This window comes from Ammospiza nelsoni, chromosome 3, assembly GCF_027579445.1.
Source record: "Ammospiza nelsoni isolate bAmmNel1 chromosome 3, bAmmNel1.pri, whole genome shotgun sequence".
NCBI classification, from domain to species: Eukaryota; Metazoa; Chordata; class Aves; order Passeriformes; family Passerellidae; genus Ammospiza; species Ammospiza nelsoni.
In genome coordinates, this window is record NC_080635.1 from 6,020,481 (window position 1) to 6,043,226 (window position 22,746).

At 42.7% G+C, this 22,746-nt stretch overlaps 1 protein-coding gene across 2 annotated transcripts; it reads left to right on the plus strand.

Moving 5' to 3' along the window:
- The first annotated feature begins 9,399 nt into the window (after window positions 1-9,399).
- Window positions 9,400-22,552, plus strand: ENTPD6 (ectonucleoside triphosphate diphosphohydrolase 6). 2 transcript variants are annotated; one of them, XM_059467413.1, is made up of 14 exons: window positions 9,400-9,420; window positions 10,811-11,152; window positions 12,388-12,464; window positions 12,867-13,010; window positions 13,423-13,498; window positions 14,726-14,761; window positions 15,901-15,989; window positions 17,216-17,295; window positions 18,225-18,289; window positions 18,648-18,749; window positions 19,214-19,354; window positions 20,265-20,321; window positions 20,885-20,997; window positions 21,246-22,552. In XM_059467413.1, exons 2-14 carry the CDS (start codon window positions 10,894-10,896, stop codon window positions 21,333-21,335), a joined length of 1,329 nt encoding a protein of 442 aa, XP_059323396.1. In that variant the 5' UTR covers window positions 9,400-9,420; window positions 10,811-10,893; the 3' UTR covers window positions 21,336-22,552. The 2 variants fall into 2 exon arrangements, with proteins under 2 accessions (XP_059323396.1, XP_059323395.1); XM_059467412.1 differs by having other exon boundaries at window positions 9,401-9,511.
- Window positions 22,553-22,746: the final 194 nt, after the last annotated feature.

Below are 22,746 nucleotides of genomic sequence, written 5' to 3' on the forward strand. Positions count from 1 at the left end.
GTGGTGTGAACACTGAGAAGGACTGTCCATTCAGTCGGATTCCTTTCCTTCCAATGTCACTCTCCTCCAGCTCCAGAAAATTCAGACCAGAATAAAAGTAATGCCATTAAATCAGCCAGGATATATTGGTTGCTCTGGTGTTTCTTTGGCTGCTAAAATCTAACTGTGTGATTTATCCAGGAAAGAAGGAGCAGCTCAGTTACAGGACTGGGGCCACCTCTCCAAGCACAGAGAATGTGCACCAGGAATGGCAGTACAAGCTGACAGCTGTCATGTGTTATCTTTAACCAAAAAAAAAAAAAACAACAAACAAACAAACAAACAAAAAAAAAAAGCTATGAAATGAGCAAGAAACTTTGCCCAACCTGTTACACCAGCTTTGTGAAAAACACCAATCACTTGTTTTTAAAATTTTAAAAGTTTAATAGTAATAAAATGGTTATAAAAATAGTAATACAATTAGAGTAATAACAATTTGGACAATTTGAATTAGGACAATATGAGACAATAAATACAAAAGTTACGGACAGTCCGGGTACCTCTTTCTGGGCAGCACGAAAACATTAACAGAGGATTAACCCTTAAAAGCAACAGCCTGTTGGATATTCATACACCTCATCCATGATGCATAAATTCCATTCAAACACAGGATTCTGTCTGGTCATCGTCAACTTCTTCCTCTGAATCCTGACAGCGCCTTCGAGGTGGGAAGAAGTTCATTTCTTCTGATAAGAGGGCACTAAATTCTTTTTCTCTGAAAGATTCAGGTGTCCTGTGGCTGCTATCTCGCTGTGAGTCCTTTCTTTAAAAAAAGTATCCTACACAGCATGGTTTCTATTTTAACATTTTTTATAACCTAAAACTCTATTTAACACAGTACTTAAGAGAATTAATACAGCGTTACTTTCTAACACAACACATATAATATTCATTTGAATATTTGCAAAAAGCCAATCATAAAATACATGCATTTTTCACAAGCATCAACCCAGAGGATTGGAAACACGAAGAGGCAGAATCACTAATTTCCTGCTGAGGGACTCCATCCTCTGCCTGTCCTGGCCGAGGAACTTCGCGCTGGCGGGGAGAAAGTCGTTCATCCAAATTATCTTTTTTTTTTTTTTATTCATGGGCCTTCCTTAACAGCAATGCTAAGAATAACAAATCCTGTGGGAGCAATGTAACTAATTCACGCGCGGATGTGCAAACGGGCAATTTGCAAACTGATTGCTCCTGCACAATGCTCCGCGCAGACAGGTTGTCCAAACACCGGCTCTGCGCACTCTTTGCCTGGCAAGAGGCGGTTGAAATACTTTCTGCGCAGACAATGGGCTTGCTCAAGTGTGCAACTATTTCGGAGGGAAGCTATCCCGCCCACCCTGGGTGGCGAAGGCTTGTTCTGCCTCCGTCCAGCTGCCGCCTTGTGCCAGCAAAATGCAGGGGCCATGTGCGGGACAAAACAGTTTTTGCCTTATTGCCTCTGCCAGCTTGGGAGGACGCAGGGAGTATCAGCAGCATATGGACCCCGGGGGATTTCGGCCATTTAACAAACATTATATGCTCCATAACAAAACAACAATATTTTGGTACTTGGATCGACCAAATAACTAAATTAGATTCTCTAGACGGTGAGGACTGGTATGCTAATTGGCTCGCCTTGTGGATTTTCTCTATGTGGCTCCCCAAGAAACAGCTTGGCCCATTTTTCAGGCAACTGATTGTTAATTGGAGTAATGAATAGCGGGCTGGAGGGTCCATCACTTGGCTTGGTAAATTCAAACCCCTGTTATTCATGGGGATAAGCGAGTGGTTTTCATGGGTGGTGGGCAAACGGCTGGCCCCAGGTCAGCTCCAATCGTTTCCCTTTACTCCAGGAGCACAAGGGGAAATTCAGCACTTGATTCCACCATCCCCAAGGGATGCTGTGCTCCCTTCAAACAGCTGAATTATCCCCAAGAAGGGCTGGCCCCTCTGGCTGCAGAAGGCCAGCCGGTGCATTTACTGAGCAGGTTTCTGCTGATCTCCTCTGGCAGTGCTCCCTAACACAAGCAAGCTCTGCTGCTTCTGGGAAAGTCCATGGTTTTGGTGTCCTCTGCTTCCCTGGTAGCTCTGATGTGACCCAGCCCTCAAGCCCACACCGGCAGGGATGAAGGCCTTGTTTCCCACCCCACTCACCCTCTCCAGTGTCTGCCTTTGATTACAAACAAAGTGTGGAAATGGTGAGCTCTCTCTGTTCTCACAAACTTTGCTGTAAGCCAGCCTCGCCCATCTCCCTGGGGCTGAGCAGGGCTCTCCAGACCAGCTCTGTGGCTGCACACAGGACACCTGCCTGCTCTGCTGGGCCACCTTCCCTGAAACTGCTTCCTGCACCACAACTCAACACACAGACTGCCTGAAAACCAACCATTCACCAAAGACAATGCTATGAACATTTCAGAAATGGTTCATTTCAACTACTATTCCACAACTGATGAGATTTACAATTTGTCAGCTGAACCAAAAAATAGCTTTTTTCAAATTTACAGAGATAGGCAACTAAAATATTTTAACTTGTTAAAACGCCACCTTTCCAGACAGCTATGGTTACACACTCTACTAAAAAGTAGAGATTGTTTTAGTTATTAATTTTTTAAAAATTGCTCAGTTTCTGTTTCATGTTGAGCATGAAGGTGGCTGAAACCAGCATATAGGTGACTGACATCAAAGTCTTTTCCTTCAGGAAAGAAATGGAAATCTTGCAACATAATTTTTCTGCATCACAGTGTCAAAGTAACTGAGCTCATCAGAGAGACTGAGATAACATTTTGCAAGAAAATACTTATTTTGATAAGTTATGATAGAAGACAGATGGGTTGCTACTCTAGGACACAAAATAATACAATGTGGACACACTGCTCTTTTTTAAGGTAAAAGGGACTTTTTAATTTTTGAATCTAACATTTATAGATTTCCAAAAGTGACAGTGGATTGGAGGGTGAAAGTGCCACCTCTCCAATGACACTGGACAAACCAACAGTTCATTAAATTCATTTTCTTTCATAAAAGAATGCAAAACAATAAGTTATTTACATAAAGTGTGTGAGAAAACTTATTATAAGAATGTAAACATCAGAAGGCTTAGAAAATCTTTAAAAAATCAGGGCGACAATGGGTGACACTATTTACTGAGAAAACAAATGTAGCACAATAGACTGCACTTTATATTCAAAAGAAATTAATGGATTTTGGTGTCTGCATTTCTGAGTGGATAGGGTGAGTGCTCCTAAAAGTGCAGTAAACATTTCCAATGTTTACTTCTCTGAGCATCATCACTGTTGCTTAATAAGCAACAAAGAAGAAAATGGATTATATACATAGGAGAGAATTGGCAGCCAGCTCTACTTCCCTATTTCCATTTCTACACGTATCTAGCAATGGAATATTATGAATATTAAGGAAAGACAGACACTTTCAGTTTTCTGTTTTTCATAATGACTTTAAATTGCTTCAGACATGCTTTACATAATAGTCATTGAAAATATCACAAGACTCACACAGAAAATTCACCATGAAACTAAACAGTGTGAAAACAAGTAATCATCTGAAAATGCAAATCGTTTCCAAAATCCCAGGACTACTGTCATAATTTAGTCATAATTTGGTGACAGCTGAATAATAAGAGAGGCTTTTCCCAGAGATCTTTAGTGGCAGCATGAGAAGTGAAGGTCACAAATTAGAACATGGCAAGTTCCTGTTAGGATCACACAACATATTTCACATTATGGGTGGTTCAGTCCTGGGACAGGGCCCCAGGAGTCTCCATTCTTAGAGGTACTAAACAGCTGACAAGACTTTGAGCAATCCAATCAAACATGAAATTTGGCCCTCCTTGAAACATGGGAACCTTAAGAAGTCAACTCAAAGCTAAATTATTTTGGGTGTCAGATATCATGTTCAAAAAGTTTGTTTGGGTTTTTTTTATCAGAGCATTTTTATCAAAAGCTGAACCTTAACATCATACATAAGCCAGTAATAGCTTTTAAAATCTCTGTAGAAGAGGTCACGATCAATCTTCTGCAGAGGAAGCAGAATGATAAGGCGAGAAATTACTTCCTTCTCCCTCAGAATATTCACAGTTGACTCCAAGATTATGACAAGATCATAAAAATCTTTCTTTACAAAAGCTTGTTCAAGCCATGTCTATTCCAACAGACAGACCTGTGCCACTCAACAACCACTCTACCAAATTAATAATATTTCAACAAACACTTTGCTCACCAACCCACTGGTAAAACATATATTTTTGACTGCCTGGAAATTCATCCCCAACATGAAACACAAGTTTCTGAAATTGCAAACAGTTAAAAATGGCAGCAATTCATTTTCACTTTTTTCATCCTCCCCACCCAATTTTTGCCTCCGAAACCATCTATTTGCAGTCAGCGCTATGTGCCAGCCCACAGATGGGTGCATTTATGACGAATTTGGAGAAGTTAAAACCACAGTGATAGCAGACACAAAACAAAAATCTGGGGAATTCTCCCTAATTAGATTACACTCAGCGCTCCCTGTCTGTCTGAACGGGGACAGGGCAGTGGAAAGGGCCTGGCAGCGTCGCTAACACAACCGAGGGGGTCTGTGGCAGCAGACATCTGCTTTAAACCCTGATCCAAATCTGCCCCTAGAGGCAAATCAGCCAGGCTCCGGATGTCAGTCTGAAACGTTAAAAGCAAAAATTCATCCTTGCTGCGAGCAGGTGCAGCTCCACTAAACTCACCACATTTCAATGGCACCCTGGGTTTCAGTCAGCTCCAGCAGTCTGCAAGAGAGGCACAAGCACAAAGAGAAATAGAAATAGAAATTTGTTCATTATAAAATGCTCAGCTGTCAGCAAAGTGTGGTAATGCTGCTTCCCAGCCTAGAAAGGTCTCCAAAAAGTGGCCAAAGTGCAAAGCACACTCAGCCCCTACCCACTGCCCTACAAATCAAGGGCTTCAAAATTTTGCTGTGTTGTGTTTTCTCCCTGATGCTTAATTTTCTTGCTTACAGACCTGTTGGAGGATCTTGCATACATCTCCTTACTTGGAAAAGCAATAAAAACAATTTTCCTTTTTTTTTTTCCCCTCTATTCATGGCTTATTACAACAGTCTGTGGTGCATGTTAAATATGGAGAGGCCAAGGAGGAAAATCTGGCAATGATCCTCCTGTGCATCATTTCAGACAGCAGGCACGCACCTCAGAATAAATAAATAACTGCTAAGCCATCCCCATTCATGTTTATAATTAGTGCAATCTATTTAACAAACAGACACATAATATAGGTCAATTATGTAGGTCATGATAAATTTATGAAGAACTTCAGCCTGTAGGGCACCAAAAAGACCACGTTGAGGCAGCATTTCCAAAGTTACAGTTCATTTCTGCACATGGTTTGTGAGCAGCAGTGAGGAACAGCAGAGACCTCCTCAGTTTTTCTGGTTTGTGGCACTGTAGCCACAACCATCAAGGAAAACATCAGCAGCATCCCCTGGGAGACACCCCCTATGATACAGAACTGCCCCTCCAAAATATTGAACCAGTTACTACTTTCAGCCGAAATTGCCAGGAGCATAAATGTCTCAATGGTGTTTAATTTATGGGACTTTGTCAAAAACTGATGGGTATCCAGAGGGGAGATAAGAAATATGCTTATTTCTCTATTTATTTCAATATTTATGCTTCCTCCATAGGAATGGATGGTAATTCAGCATTTGTCTGGTATGTTTGATCATGGCCCTCTCAACCAGGGACAGATGCAGCTGCAGAGAAGTTGCAGTACATGCCAAGTCCTGCCCTGCTAGGAGTTTTGGGAAGGAATGATGAAAGAACCACAGTGGAAGGTATCAGAGAGCAGCAGGTGCTGAGTGGGGTTTCAGGTAAGTGATGGAGCCTCAGGACTACCTGTCCTTCTCTGGAGAATGGGGAGGATGTGGTGATAGACAGACACAGAAAAAGCTACACATGAATGGTTTGCAGCAAGGAGACAAATTTAATGTTCAGGGTTCAATGAGCATCACACTTTTCTGCTACAGGTCAGCACGAGTATAATTTGTTCTTTGAGATGAAGGAACCTGAATGGAAATTTGAGCTACAGGTTTAGTTGTTGTTCCTTCTCCTTAGTATTTCCAAGTACTGCAGCAGACCAGCTCTTGCTGGGTACACATCAGCTGGTTGAACACCCCTGTGCCTCTCTGAGGATGCAGGGACATGGATCATTCAGTGGGATTTGGCACATGCTGCTACCTGGCATTCACAACATGCCAATCACATGCAGTTCGTGGGCACACTGTGCCGAAAACACTGACCTTGTACTTACAGCACAACATAATCTTGTTGCTGTTCACAAGTGTTGTCACCAAATTGGTGAGATAACCTTTTAATTGTACAGGTTCTTCTATCCCTACAATTTGCCTTTGATCCCTGTTTATTAATTCTCATTCAGACTTCCAAAACAATTATTCTTATAACATGGGAGTGATAGAGATAATACCCAAAATGGTTCCCAAACTCCTTCCCAATAATCTGCCTCAGGTTTGATATATATAATACACCAAGCTATGAGTTTAAATGTACAAGTAATATGATTTGTAGATATCATAATTGAAAATTTGTTACAAATCTCAGCCTGTGTGGCTTAAGTCTAACAATGACCAGAGTACTGTGTGTGACACAGTTTCAGAAATGGATCCAAAAATCTTTAAACCACCTACATTTAATCCCAGGTCCACAGCTGAGGGAAAAGGGTTTCCCCAAATAGCCTGAGAATTGTTCCCATGCACATAAGTAATGTTTTTCACAGGAGTGACGAAAAAAAAAACCCAACTCAATATTACATTCCCATTTCTTTGGAATCTCTAATCCTAACTGCAGCACTCTTTATGAGCATATATGCAAGATATTTCTATTTCAACTAAGAGAAATAAATACTGTACTATTTTGCCCTTGTCCCTGGGGAAATGGTGTTCCTAACAAAATGCTGCTCTCTGCTGGCCTTGACCTGCTTTTCCTCAAGGGCCTCAACTCCTGAGATCTGCTTTCCCTCGTGAAAAGGGAAAAAAACCTCTTTTGCTGACCTAGCAATCGGTGACAGGACCATTTCTTTATTTAGGATTGAAAAAAAAAAATATTTTGCTAAGGAAAACTATACTGGTATAACTGAAATCTTCTGTCTTGAAGAAAAAAGGCAAGTAGTCCTTCACCCTGAGTAACCCTCCAGAAGTATTCCTGTTTTCTTGCAACCTGGAGGAAGAAGAAGCAGGCTCTCTGTCGTGATGAGTTCAGATGACTGAGTGTTTCTAAACAGAAGGGACTCAAGTCCTGCTCTAGGTTTCAGGAAACTTGCTCCTAGGTGGGTTTTACTGATAAGAAATAATAAACACCTGAGTCTGAACATGAACTACTGTCTCAAGCGCCTTCAATGCAGACCCAGAGAAACGGATACCAGGCCATTATTTATACACAGATATTTAGTACTAGTAACCTCCCCAAGTACATCTTGAGGGCAACCCCAAATGTTACTGTATTCCATATCTTTCTGTGCCCCCAAAATTGTTATTACCTCTAAGACCCTGCAACCAGAGAAGAGAATCAAGGCGGGAAGTGTCACAGGCCCTTTTAAAGTCTTTGTTCATGAGAGATTACTAAGATTTAGCAATTCTGTTTCCAGTGGTTATTTACTGGTTTGTTTTAGATTTTTTTTTTATTATTTTTGCCTGTTGCTGTTTCACTTGTTGGTAAATTCATTTTTTTCACTTACATGTATTTCTATTCATTCCTTATTGGTGGAAGAGCATCAACTAAAACTAAAGGGAGATAAGTCATTTAGAGCATCCACCTCTTAAATTCTCTTAAACCTTTATTAGGACTGGTTAGTAATTATCATACAAACTATGTGACCCACATAACTTCCATACATGCTCAGGGGAAGGGTTTTCACCTGGCCAGCACCTCTTTGACGTACAGGTGTGCTTTTTTAGTACTATGTGAAAAATGCGTATTTTATGATTGGCTTTTTGCAAATGTTAAAATGAATATTATATGTTGTCAGAAAGTAATGCTGTATTCATTTTCTTAAGTAGTGTGTTAAATATAGTTTTAAGTTATAACAAAATGTTAAAATAGAAACTATGCTACGTAAGATACTTTTTTTCTAAAAAAAGGATTTGCACTGAGATAGCAGCCACAAGACACTTAAATCTTTCAGAGAAAGAGAATTTATTGTTCCATTGTCAGGAGAAATGAACTTCTTCTCGCTTTGCTTGGGCAGAATGACGCTGTCAAGATTATGAAGACATTGACGATTATGAAGAAGAAGTTGATGATGACCAGACAGAATCTTGTATTTGAATGGAATTTATGTATCATGTATGAAGTGTATGAATACGCAACTGGCTGTTGCTTTTAAGGGTTAATCCTCTGTTAATGTGGGTCCTTTTTCGGGCTTTGTTGCCCTGAAAAAGGTACTCGGATGTTCGTAACTCTTTGTATTTGTTGTCTCATATCGTCCTAATTGAAATTGTCCAAATTATTATTACTCTAATTGTATTACTATTTTTATAACACTTTTATTACTATTAAACTTTTAAAATTTTAAAAACAAGTGATTAGCGTTTTCCACAACTACAATGAACATATTTCAGCTACAGGATACATGGACCTTGAGTGTTTTGCCAAGCTGGCCATGGATACATCAACATCTCCATGATGTACCTCATCCTTAAAGCTTTGTAGCTCCACGGTGTCCTTGACCAAGTGGCGTTAACTGCTGTCACAGACATCTTTTATGAAAAATCCTTTCCTTAGGATTTTTCCTCCTGAGAAGCTGAGAGGCCTCAGGAACAAAATGCAAACATTGATTATCTGCTGCTGTGGAATGCAACAGGTGCATCTGTGATTGGCCCATGCTGGATGTTTGTAATTAATGGCCAATCACAGTCAGCTGGCTCGGACAGAGAACCGAGCCACAAACCTTTGTTATCATTCCTTCTTATTCTATTCTTAGCTGGTCTTCTGATGAAATCCTTTCGTCTATTCTTTTAGTATAGTTTTAATGTAATACATATCATAAAATAATAAATCAGCCTTCTGAAACATGGAGTCAGATCCTCGTCTCTTCCCTCAACCTAAGACCCCTGTGAACACGGTCACAAACTACCACCTGATACGAGACACTCCTGACACATCCCACATATTTTCCGGTACTGTTTCTTCACACCTTTCTGACCTTGCGGCATTTCACCTAATTTTATTTATTTTGTCTGTTTTTTAAGCACATTCCCACGGAGCCCCCGCGCACGGACGGGCTCGGCCGCTCGTGGGGCCGCCCCCTCACGGGGCTGCGTGCCCTTCCTGCGCCTGCGCCGAGCGGGCTGGGCCGCCATGGCGGGGCCGGCGAGGGCGGCGTGAGTTTGGGAGGGACGGAGAGAAGAGGGAGGGAAGAGGGAGCCGGGAGGAGGAAGAAGGAAGTGCAGGCGGCAGGACAGAGGGACAGAGGTCTGTGTGTCAGCAAGGGGCACCCTGCGGGGTGGGTTGGGCCGGGCTCCCGGCTGTATCCCGGCTCCCCGGCGCCAGCGGGGAGCTTCTCCCTTGCAGCAAACCGTGGCGTCCCCTGACAAAGGCGGGGAAGGGACGGTCGCGGTTCTCTCCGGGCAAGCGGGGTTAGCGCTGCCAGGCTGCTGAGAATCCTCATTTTTCCAGCCTGTTTCGTGTCCCCTGGAAGGATCCCCCGGTCCCTGCGGATTTCCTCCCCTTTGTGACATTTATCTCTGCTGTGGCCGCGGCCGAGGCCTTCCCGGCACCGACCTGCAGCGATTGGCATCTGCCTGCTGGTAGAAGACAGGAAAATTTTTAATTTACTTGCAATTAATCTATTTTTTTTACTTGCAATTTAATTTTTAATTTTCTTGCAATGCCATCTTCCTGATTTCTGTGTCATGACAATCTACAGTTCCCTTTCCCTTAAGCTGATCCGTTTTTTATGTGTATATGTGCCTGTGATTGTTTTCCTCCATTTGTAGGAAATGTTGTCTTACCTGTTTTTGGAAATACTCTGTAATCACTTTGATTTTAAGTTCCTCCCCTTCACACCTTCCCGAATTCTCATCAAGAGGTTACATATGTGTAAAAAACCTTGTTTAACTCGCCTTCATCAATTGTTTTCCTTTCACTTCATTACTCTATCAAAAAAGGAAAAAGTGTATGTAATTTTTCTCCCCATAAATTACCACTGAACTGCTTTTTAATCATCTGAATTATGCTGTGTGAGGCCTTGTAGATTTTGTGGGTTGTGGTTTCTTTCCTGGTGTTGGGGATAGGGGAGGAGGGCACTCAATTCCCTGGATCTTGCATCTTGCCGTTCAAAGTTAATTTTAAGTTGTCCTTGTCCAGTCTTCTGGGACCTCGCTCACCATCCAGGAACTAACAAAGATAACTGCCCAGAGAAGCTGTGGGACATTCATCCTCAGAGTTTTTCAAAATGCTCTTGTTCACATGGAGGATCCCAACAGCCGCCCCTGCTGTGAGCAGGATGTTGGATGAGGTCCCCTCGCACCTTGCTCACTGTATACAGCTTCTCTGAACCCTCCTTGTTTTGTGCCTTATTTGGCCTCTAGAAATGGGGGGAAAGAAGATTTGTGCTGCCCCATGCCTTAAGTGAGCTGTGGGGCTGGAAGAGGAGCTTGCTTTCCTTCTGTTCATTGGGAAAATAGCGTCCAGTGTCGTGGGCATCGTGCTTTTCGATCCCTCTGTCAGTTGGGAAAATAAAACAGATCCTTTCTCTTCTGTTGGATGTAGGAGTGATGTGGGAGCCAGCTGTTCTGCATGAAGGAGAAGGAACAGACCACCTGAGAAAGGGAAGAAACAAAACATCCCATTAAATGGAAGCCATGAAGATATCAAAGCGCTTCTTCGCTTTTGGCATTCTGGCATGCATAGCTGTTTATGTTGCATATGTGAAATGGCACTTGGGCTCCAAACCATTTGTGGGAGCCACAGAAGGAGTGGCTGAAAGCAGAGGAGATAAACTGACCCATCAGGCAGTGAGCACAGATCTCTCTGTCTTTTATGGAATTATGTTTGATGCAGGAAGCACAGGAACTCGCATCCATATATTTAAATTTGCTCAGCAGCCAAGAGGTATGTCCTGCTCATTGCATGACAGATTAATTCTTCCATAAATTGTGGAGGAGAATTTTGATGACAGTTTTCTAGGGTCTACTTGAACATACATGCTTCAGGTCTTTCTAGAGAGGAGGTATGAAATTATTCAGGCATGTGTATTTGGATGAAATTACGAAAATGTTCAACAAGGAGAAAATGCTGTAATGTCAGAATATGAAGTAAATAGCAGCTGTACTTTTAGAGTAGTGTCTTGAAGAAAAGCAGTTTTTCATCACACTGATGGAAGAGACAATTATAAATTCAAACTGCCTTATTTCCCCAAATTTTTTAGGTTGTTTGGTGTCTCCAGTTCCTGGCAATGAGCTGCTTCTCTCTACAGTGTCTGGTTTAGTGCATCCTTGGCTTCAGGGCTGGGTTTAAACTGCAAAAGAAAACAAAAATTGCAAATAGTTTGATTAAAATTGCTGTGTGTGGCATCAGGACAGAAACTGCTTTGGAGAATTGAGAACAAAGTGTACAAAAAAGCTCCAGCTTTCCTCTGCAGTAGTAAGCTTCATTTGTTTGTATGTTGTGAAACTCATAAGGATCAGAGAGCCACGTGTGGGTGCTGTTAGTAGGTGATCTAAAGGCTGTGTGGAGGATTAGCAGTGTGCTGTATGGTGTGATTGGCCCTTTAGGTTAAACAACAGTCCTTGGATTTCCTTCTTTCCCTGGATCTCCAAGTTTTTTGCTTCTTCCTTGCTGCTTCATTTGAAACACAATTTCAGAATGTATCACAGCAAATGGAGTGTAAGTGTTGCCTGCAGTGCTGGTTTATACAAGGCACTGAAGTCTGCATCCCTCTGCTGCCATTGAAAATAGGAGAAGAGCTTCCATTAGGTTTTGCTGGAATCAAGTTTAGCCAGAGCAGGGTAGGCTGAAACAAGAACTCTTTTTTGCAGGTGCAGTTTGGAAAGCTGCACATGGCAGGTGCAAGGCCTCAAAGAGAGCTTGCACCCATCTGGTGGCTGATGTGCATAGTGGACAGCAGCACCTGACAACCAGTCATGGCTTTAAAGGTGGTTTTCTCAGCTTCTAATTCCACATCCAGGGCTGTATTTAAAGGTCAGGTGGCTGATAATAGTTCACTAGACAGAGGCTTCAATTGACTTCTGTTAGCACATAATAATGGAATTTTTAAAATGGTTTTCTTTTTGTGCATGCAAAATTATTTGTGCCATTACTTATTTTGGAATGCTGCTTTTGAACAGAGACTCCCAGGTTAACCCATGAGACGTTTAAAGCACTGAAACCAGGTCTGTCTGCATATGCTGATGATGTTGAAAAGGTAATTTAAGTTACTTCTTCCCTGTCTCCCTTGCCTTCTGGTTTGCAGGGATTTAGGGACTCCTAAGAGCCAGACTTAGACCCAGCTCATAGTGTTTTACAAAAGCCTTTGCTTTCTGAGAATTTGTCATACTGCCCTTTGAGCTTTTTGTAGCCAAAAAATTTGGTGGCAGAGTTCTGTTTCCCTGTTTGAAAAAGTGACTTTGCTTTGCACCAGTTGTTCAATAATTCCCATTATATCCACTAGGCTTTATGCTGGTGAGACAGTGAGTCCTGCACCTTCTCTTGACCCCTTTTGATATTAATTTGTCTGTTTCACATTTACAATGAATCATAGCCCTGATCACCCTTTTGATCTTTCAAAAGAGTTTTTAACAGTTCTTTTATTGTTCTTTGCTCCCAGAGTGGCCAGGGAATAAAAGAGCTCCTGGAGGTGGCAAAGAAGGAAGTTCCTATGGAGCTGTGGAAGTTTACTCCTCTGGTCCTGAAAGCCACAGCTGGCCTACGGTTGCTGCCAGGAGAGAAAGCTCAGAAGTTGCTGGAAAAGGTATTATCTCTTGTCTTTCTGTTTTATTTCCAGAAAACATGCTCCTGTTAAAAATGCAGCACCCTGGCACATTCCTGCAAGCTAAGGTGTCCATCTCCTGCCTTTCCCATGTATCTATGATACCAATTCCAACAAAGCAAATGGGATTCACTTCCCTACCCATGTTCATCCCTTGTTAATGGCATTTCTGAGCAGTCTTCATGCTTGGAAACCCATCACATCCATCCCTGTTTCTGCACCAAACTGCAGGGCCAGCACATAAAGGCTGCTGAGTGTTGGACTCTTGAACTTCAAACACAGTGGTGAGCAGCAGTCAGGATCTGGCCCAAGCAGAGGAGTAGTAGTGTAAAATTGGGGTTTTAAAAAACTTGGAAAAGTATTTCTCTGAATGTGACTTCTATTTGTACTACAGGTGAAGGAGATTTTTCAGGCTTCCCCCTTCTTTGTAAGGGACAATTGTGTGTCAATAATGAATGGAACTGATGAAGGTAAGCAACTCTATGGAGACTCTTTCTGCAGTCCTGGAAATCCCTGCTGCACTGTGACAAGTCCCTGCCTGCTGTAGTAGGAGCAGGTTTGACAGAAGCAGAGTTTTTATGTAGCCATAGGCAGTGCCTGCCAAAGAAATCTTGTGTACTGTTTTCTAATTTGAAGTCCTGAGCTCTGTCCTGATCTTGGAAGCTCTTAGTGTTGAGCAGTTCCTGTAGGATCATCAGAAAGCCACTGTGCAGTCAGCACTTTTGGAGACATTTCTGAATATCTGCTTGTTGAAATGGTCTTCAACAATTGGGTTAGCCCACTCTGCTCTTGACAATGCTTATCAGAGCTCTCTGGAAGTACTTGATGATCATAATGTTAATTTTTCAAGTTCAATCTGAAAAAAAACATGTTATATAGGGAAGAAAATATATGCTGAAGTAAGTTCATGTTGATCCAAAAATGTTGAGGACAGAATGTCAAAATTCTAAGTAACTGAGTGTTGAAATGTGTTTTAAATCTGCTCAGAAACCAAGCTTTAAAATAGCTGAAGTTGTTTATGAGTTTCTGATTTTGCTGCTTAATGAGGAAATATATTCTTTTTCTTTTGTTTTAAAATCAGTAATTGCAGTGATAGCCTGGATTCAACCAAGGATTGAAGTAGGCCATGCTCTCTGGCATGCCTTGAGTTTTAACCACATGAATAAATATTTGAATTTGTTAACATAAGGTCACTGGTTCACCTCATTTATGGGGACCAGTTTATAAAACAAGAAGAGGACAAAAACAGCATAGCTCACAAAATTGCTTAGAGGAAAACAGGCAAAATTAGAACACTGAAAGATGAAAATTCTTAGTGTTCATAAAGATAAGTGGAATGACTGACAACAAACAAAAGCCAACAGTGGATGTTTTCCTAGAAAATGAACAATGTGAGTTTCAGTCTTCTCTTTGTCTTTTAGCTAAGGACTGAGGCCTTTGTGACTTCCTGCCTGAGTTTTTGACCTGTGAAATACAGAGTTCTCCAGGCATTTCATACATGGGGTATCTCTCCCAAATATCACAAAAGCTCTGATAGAGAAAGTCATTCTCTTTCTTCAAATAGCCTAATCTTGAGTTTGTCAGCCATTGCCATTTCTGGAGACCTTCTAATATGGCTTGACTTACTTGTTGCTGCAGTTAGATAAAATTAAATATTATGATCTAAGCATGTGTCTTCTGAATCTTTTCCTTATTAGGTATTTCAGCCTGGATCACAATAAATTTCTTAACAGGTATGTGTACATGAGCATGTGTATAAAGATATAACCAATGCTGTGAAATTCCTGCTCTTTTCTGCCCCTGTGTGGAATTTGCTCATTCGTTGGGGTGGAATGGGAGAAAGAAGGCTCTGAGAATAAGTCAGCAGTTTGTTTTTGGCTTGGCCTATTTAAGTCATTAGGATTTTGTCCATTTACTTGATGGAGTGAGGAGTTTAATCCTTTTTCCTAGATGTTTAATGTAGCTTTTCTTTCAGTTCCCTCTAGGTACCAGAGCATTTTATTCCTTTTTAGAGCCTGCTGTGACTCAGGCTAAATTTTTTGTGTGAGTATTCTAGATGTGCTTGGCAGCTGCAGAGAGTAAAAGAAAGTGCTGTGGTACTTCCTTACAGATTTATAACACAGAAATGCCAGGGTGTTTACACTGCTGAGTGAGAAAAGGGTAGCTGAAGAGTAGAGAGAAAACTGAGCTGAAGCTCTGCTGCATAAAGCACTCTGCCATCCAAGTGCTCTGTTCAGCACCCAGCCTGTGGGGCAATGTGCTCTGGAGCTTTTTGTGCTCCCAGGAAATACCAGAAAGGTCAGGGATCTTCAAACATCAGCTATCATGAGGTGTACTGAGGTACTTGGCACAAACTGTCCTTGTCAGAAGGATCTAACTGAAAAGAACTAGATCTAAATGAGAGCAGAGGTCTTGGCTGGCAGCAGGAAGAATTCCAAGAGAGCTGAGTCTCTCAGGCCAGCTCTTTTCAGTCTGTCATCCCTTTGGCCATAGGAATCTGCAAAATATTGCCAAGGGATCAGGGAGAGGTGGCCAAGACAACCACATTCCTCTGTGTTACAAAGTGGTTACCAGAGCAGAGTTTGCAAAAGGTCTTTGCATCCAAAATGTTTAGGAAAGTAATACCCAAAACTGCTGTGATTAGGGCAGGAACAGCCACTGAAGAAATAAGAGACTCTTGTCACTTTAGGATTTTCAGGTTTGATAAAGCCAAAATCAGTGCCCAGTGGAAAACAGTGTAATTTAGTGCTGTGTGAAAGCTGAGAGTGGAGTTAGATTGTTCTCTTTCCTTACCACTGTACTTCTGGTTTTGTTCCTAGCCAGTTTTTCCCAGTGCCCACCATGGCTTTCTCTGTTCTGTCACACATTTCAGGCAGGCTAGATGACCCCCAGAGGAGAAGTGTAGGGATGCTGGATTTGGGTGGTGGATCAACACAGATCACCTTCCTTCCACGTGCCAAGGTAACGTGAGCATGCACACTGTTGGGAAATGCTGCTGCAGGAATCTCTCACTGTGCTCAGGTTTCTTTCCCTTGGAAACAGAGCAAGAGTTTTGTCAGTGTGACATGAAGCCACACTTGTGACTTGGTCATATGTGCCTTTTTATAGTCAGTCCCAGAGGCATTCACAACTCTTTGTCCATCCTCCTCATCCAGCTCCATGGGTCAGTGGTGCTTGTGGTGAGCCTGCCAGGGCTGCTTTATCTCTGGAGGACACCATGTTCTGATTGTCTGAATCCTTGACTTTCAGTTTGCACAGCTTATAACAAAGAGCACAAAAAACCCAAGGCTGTTAATGAATTCAAATCCAGCATATGGCCTACACTGGGGTTTAACAACACAGTGAGGTGCCTTCTCAATCCTTGTTTCTGATTGTCCTGAGTTCCCTCAGTTGCAAATGAATGCCATTTTAGCTTCCTGGCATTTTTACAGCTGTTCTGTGAAGCCCTGTGGCTCTGGTATTTTAAGGCTCTGGCCTGAGCAGAGATAGTGCTCATAGTAAAGCTGCACAAAAGCAGAGGGAGTGTCCCAGTCTGGGATAATCAAAACATTGAACTGTTTCAGCAGAATGGCAAGGGATGTGAAGGGTCCAGGATGTGGAAATTCTGGAGATAGAGAAAAGATATGAGCAGCACTATGGCCAGAGCTTTGCTCCCCACAAACACTCTAGCTGAGCTGATGCACTTGGGGAACAGGCTGCCCTTTCATTCCTACAGACCACAGGCTGATCCTTGCTCTGTTCCTTGGCAAGCTCAGGGATGTGCTTTTCCCCTGGCTTGTGCAAGTTCACAGATGAATTCACTGGAGTAGGAAGTTAATGCGTGCCTGGCCTGCCTATTAGTTTGCACACAGCTCCTGTAGTAGGGATCATGTGAAGAGGCAGTTGCTTGAGCCTCTGGACAAAAGCAGTTAAGAGCTGGAGTAAGGATTCCATTTTAAATGAAAGTAACACTTTTGTGGACACAAATATAACAGTTTGAACCCTCTCATGTGAAGACACTCTTAGCTCCAGGTTTTGTGGCTGTCTTGTGCATCAGCAGTCAAATTGAAATCCTTGCAAATTCATCATTTCTCTCTGAATCATGCTAGGATTGTTTCACATTTTTCCTAATGTGTTGGAAGATTACCTTGTTGATGTTTGCTGCTGGCTGGCAGAAACCTGCCAGTGACATCTTTTTCTCCCTCCAGGCAACTCTCCAGACATCACCATCTGGCCACACAACTTCATTTCAGATGTTTAACCACACCTACAAGCTGTATTCATACAGGTTAGTTGTGGAAAAAAGAGCACAGTGCTCAGATGGAAGCTTTCTGTGAAGCCAAGGAGACTGAGGTGTTTTTCTGGAGTGGGGTCCTTTCAAATGAATGGTATGAAGAAGCAGAGAAACTTGAGCCATGTGATTTTGGTGGATTAACCTTGGCTGCCCACCAAGTCCCTCTATCACTCCCATTTTATTAACAGGAGGGGGAAAGAAAATAGGAGAAAAAGCTCATGGGTCAAGATGAGGACAGGGAGGTCACCAGTTATTGTCATGGGTGAAACAGAGTTGACTTTAATTTCATTTATTTAGTATTTAATTTATTGCCAATTAAACAGTAAGATAATAAGAACAAAATCAAAAAGGCTTTCCCTCCACTTCTGCCTCCTTCCCATGCTCAGCTTCACTTCCAACTTTTACACCTTCTCACCACTGAGCAGCACAGGAAGATGGAGAGTGGGGGTTGCAGTCAGTTCATAATGCTTTGCTATTTCTTCTGTTAGTTTTTCTTCCTCACTGTCTTCTCTGCTCTCAGTGTTTTGGGCCAGCAGCTTCTTCCCACCTGTGTTTGCTGTGGGGTGTGGTTGGGCCCAGAAAATGAGTTCTATATGCAAGTGTCTGTGCTGCCTTTGAGGAGGGCAGGAGTACCCAGTGAGGTACTAGGGGTAGAGGCAGAGAAATGCCATTGCCAGTTCTCCAAGAGCCAGATTACAACTGACAGCTATTGCCTGAGCTTTTTCAAAGATAAATTATCCTTCTGGATAAGGTAATATGAGAACAGGCTGTCACACTGTCCCACTCATGTGCATGAGCTGCTGACTTGAGCCACTTTAATTACCATGGCTGTCAGGAGGAGACTGGCATGTCCCAGCCAGGTTGTCAGTGGAGTACCAGAGGAAGGATGTCTGTTGCTCACAGAGGCTTTTCTCCCTTTGCAGTTACCTGGGACTTGGGCTGATGTCAGCAAGGCTTGCCATTTTGGGAGGAGTTGAGGGAAAACCCTGTAAGTTATGGGCAGTGTTCAGATCCTGGTTCTGAGCTCAGGGTGTGTAGTCCTGTGGTGGGGGGAGGAGCTGTGGATCCCCTTCCCACTGGGCTTGAGGTTCCTGAGTGGCATGTGGGCTCCTGTCACCATGGCTGGGTGCATTGGAGAGGAATGCAGGAGGTGACACTGACAGCTCCCAGGAGACCTGGATTCTTGCCAGCCCTAGGTTGGGGGTGGCATGGGACATCCAAACCATGGCTGGGCTGTGGAGGGGCCTTGCTGAAGCTGCAGGACAGTGTGGATAAGGGCTGGGGGTGAAGGATCTGAATTTACTCCTTATGTTTTTTCCTAACGTGGCTTTGTTTTACTTCTGCAGTAGGAGAAGGGGAGGAATTGATCAGCCCTTGTTTGCCACCTGGCTTCAAATCCGAATGGCAACACGCTGAGATAGTGTACAAAATTAAAGGACAGAAGGCAGGTATAGTGATTTATCACTCTTGCTATCTAGGTTAGCTGCTATTAGCACAGTAAATACACACTCATCCTCTTTCAAAGACACCAGACTCTGTTTACTGCTCTGTCTGGCTTCTCTTGATGTGCTGTCAAAGAGATCCTGCAGTTCCTTTGTCTTGTGCCATGATGTGTCTGTCCAGTCAGTAAAGCTGCCAGACATGATGCAGATGGAGTTGAGCAGTCCTTGAATAGGTCTTTCAAAACCCTTCTGCCTCAAATGATGTTGTGCATGTCTGATCTATCACATAAGTCCCAACATGAGGATGGTAGGTATGAGACTAGACACACTAGAAGAAGATTCAGATTTCAGTTCTCTGTGAAGAGTTTTGCTATTTTGCAAAAAGGTGCCTGTTTCCTGGCAGATGCTAAATAAAGTCTATATATATTTAATTCTCAGCCTGTAATATGATTTTTTTTGTCTTCTTTTAGGTGAGCCTCTATATGAGTCTTGTTCTAATAAAGTGGCAAAGATGCTCTACAAGAAAGTGCACAGAGCTGGGGAAGTGAAGGACCTGGACTTTTACATTTTCTCCTACTACTATGACTGTGCAGCAGAGGCTGGTCTCATAGGTATGTCTGCTTCTGAGTTGGTTTCATTTTAAATGGCAAGTTATGGAAATAGTGGGAACACTTACACACATGGAAATTAGTCTGTTAACATTGCTGTGCAGCACTGACTTGATATTATTGTCTATAATATACACAATATAGACAGTATCTTCTCTATTGTCTATAGAGAAGATACTGGGCCTGTGAAATAGGACCTACAGCCTTTGATAATAGTTTTTAAACAGCTTGCATTTCAGAAATGGTTGTTACCTAATTAGCTCTACAATCTGAAATAGAAAAAAACTTCATGATGATAAACAAATTTCTTGAGCAGTAAAGTAGTAAAAATTACCTGGGCTGTGTGTTTGCTCCACTGACCTTTTGATGGAATGAAGATTTTCAGATATTTCCACATGCATTCAGAATTAATCACATCTCTTTTTCCAGTGGGGTGCTTGTGTACAAAAGGCTGGCATATTCAGTGGTAAAAAGCAGATAATGAGATCTCAAGTTAGTTTGGACAAACACACCTCCCTTTTCAGCTACTCTCTTTTTACAAAGAATTTCAGATTTAATGTGTTGCAGAGCACTGATGCCCTGTCCGATCTGGTCACAGGTGCTCACTGTCCAGGGCAGTGCAGAAATGGGCATCAGCTGAGGTGGTCTGTAAGCTCTGTTTCTGCAGGAAACAAGGCTAAAGGTTCTTCATAAACCAAGGCTTTTGAATCTATATTGAGAATTTTTGAAGGTTCTTTTACCTTTAAAACCTGAATTTTGTCTGAATTTTGACATTGATTTCAGTGACGTTGATTTCTGAATTTTGACATTGATTTCAGTGGCTCAAGGTTTAATTTCTAAACAACTTTTATGATTTGAGTCTACAATTGCCTTTATACAAAGACTGTAAAAAATTGGGTTTTTTTTCTTTTAGATAAAGAAAAAGGAGGAAGCTTAACTGTTAGTGACTTTGAAATTGCAGCTAAATATGGTGAGTAAAATACAAACACACACTAGTAATTGGGTGTAAATTCATTCCAGGTGGCAAATGTGAGACACACTAAGAAGCCTGATGCTAAGTAAATATTGAGTCCCTCTAAATAGCATCTAACCAACATTTCTGCTTATTTCTTAAAATCTCACCTATTTTTATATTAACTTCTGCTTTTGCAGTGGGTTTTATTTTGAGTTTTTCTTTTTCTTTTATGTTGTTGGGCTTTTTTTAATTTGGTTTTGTCAACATTTGTTAAGTTGGTGCTCAAGAAAGATAACACACCTGTGGTTGCTCAGATATTCAAAGACTTGAAGAGGATAGAAGAAAGGCTCTTTTCCTGGAGGATACAAGAAACTGCTGTTAGGGGAGAGACAGAATGTCTTGACTTCCTTACAAAGTTTATGTGCCTATCCTAATGTGTGTATGTCATTTCAGCCCCATTATAACAGGTTCCATCACTGACAGCTGTTTTGTGGATTCATTTGAGGTTTTTCACAGTGGGGCTGTTGTTAGACCTGAGCCCACAGTGTGCATTCAGACACTGTTTTCTTTCTTCTCAGTTTGTAAGACCATGGAAATCAGCCCTGGGAACAACCCTTTTCTCTGCATGGACCTCACATACATCACCTTCCTGCTGCAGGAACTGGGCTTTCCAAAGAGCCAAGGCTTTAAGGTGAAGCTCAAAGAGAATTTCTGGGGAGAGTGGGCAGGAGGGTGCCAAGGCAGGACTCATCCTGCCAGGAGCTTGGTTCTTGATTTACCTTTTGCTACAACACATGGTGGGTGCAGCAACACGCTCCCCACAATGCTGGTAACTTTGTCATAATCTTCAGCACTGTATCAGCACTTGCATGCTTCAGATTCTCCCCAGAAAAATGAGGTTTAACTTTTCTGCCTTTTTTTTTTTTTTTTTTTGCCCAGCTTGCCCGGAAAATTGACAACGTTGAAACGAGCTGGGCATTGGGAGCCACTTTCCATTACATCGACTCACTGAACAGACTGCAGTACTAACACTCCTAGAAGGTGACCTTTTGGAATTCCCTTTTTTTGGGAGCCCAGCATGGGAGACCCTGTGGAAGGGTGTGCTTTTGGCTTCCAGAGTCCTTTGGAAGATCACCATGAACTACACTACCTTCCTCCCAGCCCCTGCCAAGCCCCCACCATCGCTAGCTCTTTTTTACAGTGCAGAGTGTAAAGGAAAAGCCTTGATTTGACAGCATGTGCCATCAGCTTAATGTAAAACTTGATCCTTTTGGAAGGAAAACCAGGACTCTGCAGGACATCTATGATCTCTATGAGAAAAACACAACTTTTTTGGAATATGCCTGTACTATGTGCTTGCTGTGTGCTGAAGTTGCTGAACGGTCACTCCAGAAGGAACTCTTTACTGTCCTGATTTCAGGGTGTTTTTTCCTGTTTGTCAGCAGTTTTCAGTGATGATTTTTATTTTACTACTCCTGTGTTCGAAGGTAAACTTGTGTGTGTGCATTTACACATTATGCTGCTGACAGGCAGCAGCTTTGAAATGCAGCATGGAAGTCACAGCTCTGTGTTCCAGTTGCCAAAGCAGAAAAGCTCAGGAAGACCCTAGAACTGGATATAGGCTTGGAAGCATGAGTTGGAGCCTGTGTACCTGTAGGGTCAAAGGCTAATGTTGATTCCCTGGCTGTTGGGAGGTGGATAATGGAAGGCAACATTAGATTTGCTGAATGAGCAAGGCTTGGGAGCTGGGTACAAGGATAATGATGGATTTGACAGTTCTAGAGCTGATCAGAGGAAGATGGAGCAACAAGATGCAGCCACAAAAATAAACCCTGAGCATGGCTTACTGGACATTGCAGGGCTGGGGATTGATGCATTTGCATGGTATTTTGGGTGAGTTTTCCTGCAGACACATCTGTGCTACATGAATGTATTGTGGTTGCAGTGAGCCAGGGCAGGGTAGCTGATGTGCTCCACTCCAGCAGTGCCTGGTATGCAGGCAGGGAGTGATCACAGGGGCTGGAGGAGATATGCTGTGTTATTTGTAATCTAACTGTGAATTTGTGATGTATTTAATGAATGTATAGAGAAGGCCCGAGTGGTCTTTTGGGGGTGCAGAAGAGCCCAGCATCCCCTAGAGCCCTGACTCACGGGCTTAGGGCAGCAGTACATGACACAGTGACCTGCTGCGTGGGGACACTTGAACCTCGCCGTGCCGACAATAAACCCCCAATTTGAAATCAGAACGTTGTGGTGGGGAGCCTTTTAGCGCCAGAGCGCGCACGGGGGGCGGGATGGAACTCCCTGCCCTGCCGCCATCAGTTCCGCCGGTCACTCCGCCATCCGAGCGCTCCGGTGCCGCCCCATCCCCCGTGGCCCTCCCGGTGCCCTCGGCCCGCCCCGGCCGCGTTGCCGGCCCCGCCTCGCCGCGGGCGGGGGA